Here is an 11687-nt window from a genome sequence, read left to right on the forward strand (position 1 = left end):
GCCAGAGCCGGCCCTGCCCCATACCAGTTTCACACTGAGTTTCACAGCTGCAGCTGTGCCGCTATAGCACATCAGTGTAGACCCTCACAACGGCAAAGTGGGAGGGGTTGTCCTGTCGCCGTAGTTAATCCACCTCCCCAAGAAGCGGTAGCTATGTTGATGGAAGAATTCCTCTGTTGACCTTGTGCTGTCTACACCGGAGGCTAGGTCAGAGACATAGCTATGCCGATGTAAGTTTTCAGTGTAGACGTGCCCTGAGGTCCAGAACCCTCAACCCCATCCTGCAGTTGTTGGCTTAGCAGCGCTCCTAAGGCCATTACTGCAGGATGTTGGCAGGAATATTAGCCACAGGCCACTGATCTCCCTAGAGATTTTTGTATATCAATAGATCCACAGAATGGGAGATCCCCTGGCCATACTTCTTCCTCAAGGCACCTGCAGACAGAGGCCTGGTCTGCACTAGGAATTTACTTTGGGATAGCTACGTCTCTCAGGGGTGTGAAAAATCCACACCTCTGAGAGATGTAGCTATATCGACCTAGCTCCTGGTGTAGACCAGCTCTAGGTTGATGGAAGAATTCTTCTGTTGACCAGGCTACTGCCTCTCAGGAAGGTGGATTACCTGTGCTGATGGGAGAACCAGGGCCGGCTCCAGGCACCAGGCAACCAAGCACATGCTTGGGGCGGCACCTGGTAAGGGGCGGCCAATCTTGGGGTGGCGGGGGGCAGCGCGGCGTGGCATTCCGGGGGGAGCGCTCCGGCGGCGCGGTGCTCGGCGGGGGAGGCAGGCTCCGGCGGCACGGCGCTCGGTGGGGGGGTGGTCTGGGGGGGGCGGCACTTTTTTTTTGCTGCTTGGGGCAGCAAAAAAGTTAGAGCCGGCCCTGGGGAGAACCCCTCCCATCCACGTAGGTAGTGTCTACACTGAAGTGCACTTGCGCCACTGCAGTGTTTTAAGTGTAGACATACCCAGAGTCACTGCAGAGCTAGTCTGCAGGGGGATATGGAGATTCATATCTTGACCCCTGCACTGTGGACCTTCCAACAGCCCCAGAATTTTGCCTATAAGTTACTAAATAAATGCACAAGTGTGTGATGTGCCTGAGTTAGTGCTGCCTTGAAAACCTTCATCTTCTGAGTTTCTTGACTTTTGTGTCCTAGTTTTCTCCTCATTAACAGTGCGGTAACACATTTGTTCTTTACTTTATATTGTATTTTATAACTCTGTGGGTGTTTACATAAACACATTATGGGCTAGATCCTCAGCTAATGTAAATTGGCATAAATACATTAAATTAGTTGTTTCTCATCAGTTTCAGTGTAAAATAAATACTCTTGATAAAGGTGACTATAGTAGATTGCATGGATGTCAAATCTTTCCATATGCACAAGTCCTTTTACAGTGTTTGTCCTTTTCTTGGCATTTTGAACCATTTCCACTAGACTCACAAATTTTTTATAGATGCATTGTCGGTTACGTCTTTTTGTATTTAGTACTTTAGTATGGGTCAGATTCTGCCACCCTCACTAGTATTGAGTAGACCTTTATGCCTTGAGTAGTCCATTTGATTTCAGTGGGCCTACCTAAGATGTAAATGATGACTGAACATGAGAAAGGGTATCAGAATCTGTCTCCACATTAATAGAAGAGACAATTCATTTTGTGTGTGTGTGTGTATATGTGTATATATATATATATATATTTCTTTTTTTTTCTTACTCAGAGATCAGTGCATGCTCAAGGATACAACAAATTAAATTCTCTCTAGATATGAAAGGTCTGTATTTATAATTTTTTTTCTTTAAAGGGACACTATCAGGTTAAAAATCTTATTTAAAATAATTCCTTACCTATGTCACTATAAAAGAATCTTATTGATTACAAAAATGAAAAGAATTTTAAAAATCTAATTTTCTTTTATCTCTTTATAGCATTTGTTTTACTTTTTGCATTTCTCTCAGCTTGAACAATGCCAGTTTTAAATCAGGGTAACTTTCTAACTCTTGAGCACTGACAATTTGCAGATGTGTTTGCAACCCACATCTGCAAAATATTTAAGTACCTATTTCCATTGCAATTACATTTTTTAAAATGTTAATAGGAACATTTCTATTAAACTTTGATTTTTTTTTACAACCTACATTTTACCCAGATTTGACATAACAGTATCCACTTAGCAACATGTTGTTGGTTTTTTTTAAACAAACAAGTATCAATGTATTTTAAATATAACCCTGTTCATGTGCAAGGAGGCTACAAGGGGTAGTATGTTTGTATTTTTTGTACATCACAAAATCAATTAGTTACACAAATTAAACATTGCAGTCTTGTAAGCAAAACAGTGCTGTTTTTCAAAGAATTTATTTGTTTGCAAAAGTCATCTCCCAAAACATAGCAAGAGGAGGGGAAAAGAGTCAGATCAGAATCCCAAGGTTCTTAAACTAACTCTCTTTTTTTCCCTCCCTTCCACTCTCCCTTTTTCTTTCAATTCCTCCAGAATCACATGACCCAGACAGTGATGAGAAGCCTTGCACTGCTGCAGATGCTGCGGTTACTTTTTCAGCCTTGACAATAGCTCAGAAGGAAAATCAAGTGTGCCACCGAGTGCTGCCTCCTCTGACTTCAAAGAAGCCCTGTTTGTTGAGCCCTCCTTCTCCTCTGAGACTCACTGATGTACCTGAGCACACTTCAGATGACTCGTCCGCACACGCTATTTCTCTTACATCTTGTGTTACAAAGGGCATGAGCTCCTGGTCTCTGCCAGGCGATTGTGAGAAGGCTCCATTCACAATTATGGAGCCCGGAGGCATGTCAGCTCTGACTGGTGACTGCTTGATGCAGCCAAGCCGGACCTGTCTAGGCTGCTTTATTGAATCAAAGGACGGCATTGATGCAGAGCCGGGAATAAGCTTGAAAGTGGGTGATATAAATAGGGATTATGACACCTGTTCAGTCTCTGATATAGGGATTCACTGCATGAGCACAGGAGAAACCATGAGATATGGGGATCAACTGCTTTCAGACCAGCTTTTAAGCTTCCCTATGCATAAATCGAGGGCAGCAGACAAAAGAGATGCAGAGAAATCTGACAGTGATTCAGAGGACCCCACTCAGAAAAATTATTACGAGGGATTACTATCAGACAAATGCAATGGTGAAGAACCTTTGCTAACAAATCCCAACCAGGAGTGGGGCTATTTCGAATCTTTCATTAGTGAAAGTAAAATTGAGCTGCTTGACCTTTGCTCCAAAAATGAGCTTTCTGTAAACCTGTTTTCTGAGGAAGACGTGGATAATTACATGTTTGATGATGATGATTCAACCTTGGGAAGTGACGTCTGCTCCTTAAAGATTAGATATGAATCTTTCCAAGACAACGTGAGGGAGAAGACCAATGCCCTGCAAGAGGATGCCCAGTTCAACTTCTTTCCCAGCGTGTTTGGCAACTGCACTAAAAGGGACAGCAAGAGCACCCTGAAGAGGGGGGCTGGTGGTGGTGCTGACCCTTCCCAATTCAAATCCGAAGAGGGCATCATTTGGGGGGAGGAAGAGGAGGATGGAGAGGAGGAGGACGGGGAGGAGGAGGAGAAAGCTGCCTTAAATAAAACTTGCAACAGTACAGAGGTGGTGCAATATATAGGCTCTAAAAGGAGCCACTTCTTGGACTCTGTGAATTCCACAGAGGACTCTGGGGAGTTCAGCGATGACAGCACCTGCACGGAGTCCTCGGATGACGTGCTGCGGGATATAAAGGACTGTAGCAGGTATCTGTCCAGGGAACATTCCAATTCCTTCATTCAGCAGAACTATGGGCTGCGGGCAAAGAGGAAAGTGCGATACAGCGATGATTATTTGTACGATGTGGATTCCATTGAGAGTGAGAAGATTCTGGATAAGAAAGAGTGGCTCCCGGACGGACCCAAAGAGGAAGATGACGATGAATGGTGCCCAAAGAAAAGGCGAAAAGTCTCTCGCAAGGAGCCCCCAGTTATCATCAAGTACATCATCATTAACAGATTTAAAGGGGAGAAGCATATGCTGGTGAAGCTTAGTAAAGTCGATGCCAATGAGACAACTGTTACCCTAAGTGAGGAACTGCTCAGCAAGTATGAAAAACTGGCCCCACTGAAGGGCTTCTGGCAAGAGAGGCAGCAGAGCCGGATGGATTATCTTAGATCATCTCTCTATCACAAACAGAATTTCTATCTTAATGGCTCGGATGTCTCATTCCTCCCTCACCCAAGAAAGCGAAAATGCAAACTAGCAAACAGGCACAGGATTCAAAGAATTAAAGCCATTGAGCAATCAGTGAACAAACTGGGCTCCTGTTCCTCTGATCAGAAGCAGCCTTGCAGCAGTAAAGAGGATGCAGGCCTGAAAGGGATGCAGACATTAGCCATCGCTACCCCCAGCTGTGCAAACGGATTACATTTAAATGACATCACAGGCATTGCCTCAGTGAAGTACAAATCACAGGACAGGGAATATAAGGGGACAGAGAGGAAAGTGCTACGCCGAATCAAATTCAAAAGTGAAGCCAGGTTGAAATGCAAGAAAATCAAAGCTGCCACAAATACGGGAGAAATCGCCCCTGCTTTGGAAAATCAGGACACAGCAGCTAGTTTGAAGGATGAAAATATTCCTTGTGCTTCAGACAGCTCCCATATTTCTGAGTGCCATGAGGATAAGGTTGCTAAAAATTCTACTTTCCTGCCAGCCACTTGCTCTCCGGACAAGCCTCTACCACCTGCTAATATCACCACCAATGTACCCCTGATCCCCGGTGGGTATCTGCAGACATTGTTAGACGCTTCTGATTTGTCAAGTAACACTGGTATCTCATACTTCACCCAGCATCCCCCTGAACAGCAGCATTCCCTTCCAAGCATTGTTCAGGCAGAAAAGCAGTTCTCTGCTCTGCAGACAGCCCAGAGTTGTGTGCTGTCCCCGCCTTCTGAATCTGAACTGCAGCAGTCACCTGGCCACTTAGAAATTGAGCAGAGCAACTTCAATAGCATGTGGCCAGCAAACAAGGCTGCCAGCAGCAACCATCAGGAATTTGCAAGTGACATGAGGGAGGCTTCTGCATTATCAAATGAGTTTGGTGGCTCAACAGGAGCAGACAACCTCCCAGCCTCTGGATACAGTCAAGTAAATCTGAATAGCAGCAAATTGCTATACCAAAAAAAATATGTGCCGGATAACCAACAAGTGCAGTCTGATGATTCTTATCAGTCATGTCATTTTAATAATGGAGAGGGGCGCTTTCATTTCCAACGAGGTACACTAAGTACAGATGATGGCAGACTCATTAGTTTTGATTCAGTGGGCTCATTGTCAGTTAGTTCGAGCAATTACAGTTCTTTAAGTCTAAAGTCTTGTGAAAAGGACGGCGAAGATGATATTAATGATGATTTCTTGGCCCACTGCAGTCCCAAGCTAGTGATCCAACAAAGCATAGATGAAATAACCCCTTTGAAAGAGTCTACGGACCTTTTAGACATCTCCAACTTCACACCTGATAAGTTCCGTCAGTCATCGCTTTCGGAAATGTCTCCTCCCGACACCCCCAACCTTTCCCCTCAGATAACCGTGTCAGATACCAAATCGCTAGGCAATCTGAAAGGTTTTCAGGAGACCACTCAGACTGTGCTAAGCAATACTGATAAGGTCAAGTGGAACTGTGGGGTTCTCCAGACCCAAGATCAGGCAGATAATGGGTTTACTTTAAATAATCATCAGTTTCAGTTCCATATGTTCAATGATGAAGATTCTGTTAGCCTCCTTGAAAAAAGTCCATGCTTGTCAACATTTAATGAGCCATCTGGTCAAATTAGCACCAATAGCAAAGTGTCAAAATCTAAGAGGAAAAGTTCATCCAGCAAGAATGTAGGTACAAACCAAAGTTCTCCCCAGAAAAACACTAGGAAAAAATCTCCTAAAACTAACAAAGGAACTGATAAACCACAAAGTAAGAATTCCAGGCAGACTCCCAAGTCAACAAGGAAAGGGAAAAATGCAGCTGGAGTCAATGGTGAAAAGGCTCAAGCAGTTGGCAGCAGGACAGTCAATCAGTTAAATAATACAGCCTCAACAACAAAGGCACTAGCTGAATGCATTCAGCACCGCAGCCCGACCTCTGTAAAGATAGGGAAGCATAATGGACTATCTGGTGAATGGTCACTAAGAAAAGACAATAGTACAGGCTGGTCCGAAACTAGCATAGCAAACACTAACAACCTCCTTGATGATGATCAAAGGGAATTTGAGGAACCTTCCAATATTTTATCTAACATTGCATCTGGAATGGCAGATGTTCAGAGATTTATGATGGCCTCAATCGAACCCTTATGGGGGCCTGTAGGCCACAACAGCGTCCCAGACATATTCCGGTCGCCTGAATCTAACAGCCTGAAATTGAAAACTCTTAAAATTTTGGCAGGGACATCACAAGAGTCCAAGAAAAAGGGAAATGGTAATTCCCCGGGAACTGCGAAGAATCACAAGTCAAGCAACAAGGGCTCAAGCAAAAATAATGGCAAAGCCACAACTTGTGATCCCAGTCGCCCCAACTGTTCAACTGGGTACAATATAGACATTCACTCTCCCTTTTTTGATAAAAGCTATAGTAACCTGAGCACTTTAGGCAATAATGGACCTACCCATAAAAAGCTGTACCGTCATAAATCAAGTTCGAAATCACTGAGGGATGAGAACTGTAAAGTAAAGCGAACAGACCGTGAACAGAACCATAAGGACCCATCTGTGACAGCTTCTTTTGAAAAACTGAGGTAATGCTGCACCAAACTGGCTGGAATGCACCCTTAACTTTCCTACTACCTGCTAAGCCTGCTGTTCCTCATTTTTTCCTTCCTGAAAGCAAGAGTTGCATGAAAGAGACATTCCCCTTTTACAATTTTTTTTAAGTGCATGAAAATACTTATTACTTGCAAGCTACCTAAAAGAATGACCCATTTTCTGGCTTGGCTGGGGTTAAAAAACTAACAAGGCTACTCTTTTCTGCTGTTTGGCTTCTTCAGTTTTTAATTACTTATTTATTGAAAAAAAACAAAACAATTACATGCTCTTTTTAATGATTTTGAAAAGGAAAGACTTTTTTTTTTGAACATTTTGTATAAAACAAAACACAAAAAAGAGGTTATGCATCTAAAAGCCAAGATATCTAACTAAAGGCTCTTTAGTTTGAAAATGAAAACTCATTCATAATTGAGCTTCATGTGGCAATTTTGAGTGCTTTCTAGCCCCCTCTGCTGTTTATATCATAAAGCTTCATCTACTGTATCAGAGTTTAGAGCATATGATCCTGTTGTGGTGACTCCACACAAGCTAACTAAGATGGCATAAAATGTTTGATTTTTCTGCAGGGAATCAGACTACATTCTTCTTAAAGCAGAAACAACATTTTTGGTTTTACCTGTGTTTGAAGAAGAGACTCCTTTTTCTAGAAAGACGTTTGATGTTTGGTTTTTTTGGTTTTTGTTTGTTTCTTTCAAAATATGCCTTGTGGTATGTTGAAATGTAAGTGCTGAAATGAAGAGTTTGAAATTGTGGGAATTTATTCTTTGAAAGCAAACCTAATCTGGTATTCTCTGTGAAAGACTTTTAAAAGTCATACTGTTGTACAGTAGTTTATGCACTATTACCCACAACAACAACAAAAATTGTGCCAAACTATGAACAAGTGACTGTATTGTACATATTTTTACTTCTCTATCAACATTGGGTTGTGAGTGTTTTCTGGAACTATGCCTTTTGATTTACTATAAACATTCCAGTGATTATGTATTAACCACCCCCTTTGGAAGCACCTGTAACTCACAGTGAAAATGATGTTGTTCACTTATACAACTTACCAAAAGTTTGATGGACATAACTAAAAGTGTGCCAAATTTACTTACCTCATTTCATGGATTTGCCCTGTGGTTTAAAGCTCACAAAAAAAAAACAAAAAAAAACAAAAAAAGAACTTTAAAACTGAAGCTGAGAAATGTTAATGTCCTTTCTTTAGAAACATGAGCAAAAAAACCATAATGATGAAATTTTGAGTTTCATTATAGGAGAAAGTTGAAATGTTGGAGGAATTCAGAAAATCACTCAAGGTAAGTTTGACAGGGACTCAAGTGTCTGCATTTAGAGACTACAGAACAGCTGCTTTTCAAGTGTCTGTTTTCTTAAAGCAAAACCTGTAGCTGAAGATCATTTAAAGTGCAAAGTTATATTGCTGATACTTTGTATCTCAGTTTTATATATTTTATAATAACCTGGGATAAATGCTAAAATAGTTATAAAATTAGAACTACTACATTTCATACATTTATTGCTATTTACTTTTATTTGAGAAGTTTCTTAAACATTTTTATGCTGATCCTGTCAGAAGTGCTCTCATATCACAGCTTTGGTGTTTTCTAAGTGTTTAACTTTGCAATGCCAATATTGTTTGAAATTTTAAAATGAAAACAATTTTCAGTGCAACAATTTTTTTCTTTGACTCGGTACATAATAAAAGAGAAAATGGAAATATTTGTGATCTCACCAAATCGAGGCCAGATCATACACAACTGGACTATATTAAGACAGTGATAAGTACTGAATGGTAAAAGTATTTTCAGAAGGCCTTATTTGTACCCCACCATGCCCTCACCCTCAAAAGAAGAAAACAAAACAAAAATTCACTTATTTTCCTTGTGCAACTGAGAGCCTGTGCATTTTGCTGCTGATTTATTATGAAACCTTGATATGCAAGAGACCTGCTAACTGAGAGCTAATGAGAGCAGAGGAAAGTAAGGTTAGGTCACATATTTATGCAATAGAAAATTATGGGTACAAGGAGAGGGGCCTTAGTAGCAATCTAATAGGAGATCACTTCCTCAACATATTCATAAGTATTAAGGTGGCATTTCAAAGTAGATAGGGATAGACTTTGTGTTTGCAGTACATGGAAGTGTTTTTGATATAGTCTGTTTTTTTTCGGTAATATTAATGGCAGAGTTGGAGGTGGCTATACATTTTTATATTAAATTATTCCCCACTTTATTAGTATTGAAAATTAGAGATGGGACTGAGTTGCAAACTTCTGACCTGGATCCAAACTCTCTTAGCATTTGGGGTTGTTCAGATACTGGGGTTTTAGTTTAGCCTCATTTCTTTAATAACACGTTATTTTACTTAATTACTAATCTGCTTTGTAATTACTCTGAAAGTATCATATTAGTTGATTTGTCCTGAAAGATAGCATTATAGTTCTGCCTGGAGTGAGTGACTCTGGATCAGATTATGGTAGCTCTGCAATCTCATAGTAACTGTTGATTTATGGGACACAAGCTAGAGTGCAGCATCCCACAGAAAATCCAGCAAGTGGGGAGTGAGGTCTAAGGGACCCCAGAACTGCTAAAGCAAAAGCTCTCTACAGGGATAGCTCTGCTGGGCCCACCCTTAGGTGCATGGCTTTGCTTAAGCCATGTTTCCACTGCTTGGCTCCCTTTGTGGCTACATAGTAGCAACCTGGAAGGGAACTAAGAGCTGTGTTAAACAGTATTAATTCCTGCTTGGATGTCTACTGTGGCAGAGAATGGAGTCACAGAGCACAGCCAGTTCCCTGCCCTTCTCCATATCCATGGGGCCCCGGTGCTGTGTGGGAAGAGGCAGCACTCTTTCTCTCAATCAATGTCACAGGTGGAGACATTCACATACAACGGGTCAGGTCCACATCTGGATCCCGAAGAGGCAGTCCAGGCATATGTAATTACAAAGTCTCAGTTGTATTTTGTATTTATGTATCAGAGATTAAATGCTCTATAAAATAAGGGTTGCTAACAGAGATTTTCTAGAGCTGTTTCCCGTTCTGCACATGGTGGGTGGGAGGGGTAGGAACCTGCGATCACTGCTATTTTGGATGTTTAGGCTGCTGCTCCTATGGAGCCAGGTCAGGCCCAGTTCTAGGAAATGGCAGTTCCCTGCTCTTTGACTCAGACCTGCCATTTGAAAGCACATTTCTGTTGGTTTTCATTGTGTTACGTGTGTTTAACATACAATTATGTGACTCATAATAAGGTACATGGAACTGAAACATACAGCAATATTTATGGCATTTGAGAAATGTGCAATAGGACATGAATACAGTACATAAAACATATCAATTATTGTATTGTATCTTGCAAACTCCATTAATACTCAATTACCATACATTTCAGTACAATATTAATTGCAGATTCCATCTCCCTTGACTCACTCTCTTAGCCTTCTGTCTCCCATCTCTCTGGCCTCCTTGACTCTGTCATCCTTAGACTGCGCAATCATTTCTTGCCACTGAATGCCTGAAAAACAAAAGTCCTTTGGGGTAAAACATTGACCCTGCTCCACCTGTGACTCCACTGTCCCTCTGCTAACAAACCCCTTAACTTGGCTTCCAAAGCCAGAAATCTTGGAATTCTCCCTGAACCAAATTTTTGTCCTCTACCCTTGTTTACCTTTTCTGTGCGCCTGCCTAAAGCTACCTCGAGAACATTTTCATAATCTCTTTATCTTGTTCCTTGTCAAAAAGTCCATTTCTGCCTTCACCACTTATTATTCTATTATCCTGATTAGCGCACTTCCCTCTTGCATATTCCTATGCTCAAAAATTCTGGAAGGTCCAAAATATTACAGCTAGAGTCCCCTCTCCAGGATCCTGTCACTAACTGGCCTCTTGCCATTTTTTCATCTCCAAGGATTCACTCCACCATTCCCTCTCTTTATATCCCCTCCCATCTCCACTCTGCATCCTTTTAATCTGCCTCCTCCACAGTTCCACTATTTTATTTGTTTTGGCTCATCAATGTGGGATGTTCACTACAAGCCACTAAGCCATTCCCTTTTACAGCTTGCCTTGAGGTCCCTGTTTTCAGTGTATCTTGTTTGACTCTTACTATAAATGCCTTTTATGATCCTTTGTATGAAGGATGCTATATAAATTGTATAGTATCCTTATTGTCTTACGATGCACTGTACTGCAACTCTGGCAGATTTCAGTTTTGGTGAATTATAATCATCAGATAAATTAGAATACATAAAGGGACAAACAACTCAATTTAAAAGGACCCATTCCCATGATCAGCCTGGCTTAGATTGGCATAAACCGGGTCAGTTTAATGTGGCCCAATTTCATTTGCCCTCATTCCAATTCCAAGAATTGAAGTGAGAAAAATCCCTGTGCTGGACAGAGTCAAGGTGAGGAGAATGTTGCATTTGCTAATCCTGGTTCTAGCGGGACTGGTGCCTCCTGCATTTATCGGCAAATTCTCCATTTTCTTTTTATAAATACACTATGAGGAATATTTCTTTTCAAAATAAATGCCGACGACGACCTGATTTTAAATTACAACCCCCAATGTCCCTAGTTTTGTTAGCGGTACTTGCATATAGAGGTTTTGTAAAGACAAAAAAGATTAATAATGGGGAACTTGAGTAATCATAAAGCATAAAATGATGTATTCTCCCCCACTCGTGCTCCCCCCCTTTATCATAGTGTTTCTTGAATAAGGAACCAAAATCAAGAATTAGAACCCCAATTCAGCAATGCACTTAACCATGTGAATAGTCCAATTAGAGCCAATAGGGCTACTCCTGTGCTTAAACTTTGGCATGTGCTTTTATATCTTGCTGAATCAGGGCCTGAACAGAGAGGGAAAAA

General features: G+C 41.4%; 1 protein-coding gene across 1 annotated transcript in view; it reads left to right on the plus strand.

The window, feature by feature from the left end:
- Positions 1–7948, plus strand: part of NEXMIF (neurite extension and migration factor) — a 63404-nt gene extending 55456 nt beyond the window's left edge. Inside the window, exons 3-4 of the mRNA XM_026652943.2 lie at positions 2496–6789; positions 7384–7948. Of these exons, the coding sequence (XP_026508728.1) occupies positions 2496–6789; positions 7384–7534 (4445 nt within the window). The 3' untranslated portion in view covers positions 7535–7948. The remainder of the gene's footprint in view (positions 1–2495; positions 6790–7383) is intronic.
- Positions 7949–11687: the final 3739 nt, after the last annotated feature.

This window comes from Terrapene carolina, unplaced genomic scaffold, assembly GCF_002925995.2.
Source record: "Terrapene carolina triunguis isolate 2854851 unplaced genomic scaffold, T_m_triunguis-2.0 Scaffold131, whole genome shotgun sequence".
NCBI lineage: Eukaryota > Metazoa > Chordata > Testudines > Emydidae > Terrapene > Terrapene triunguis.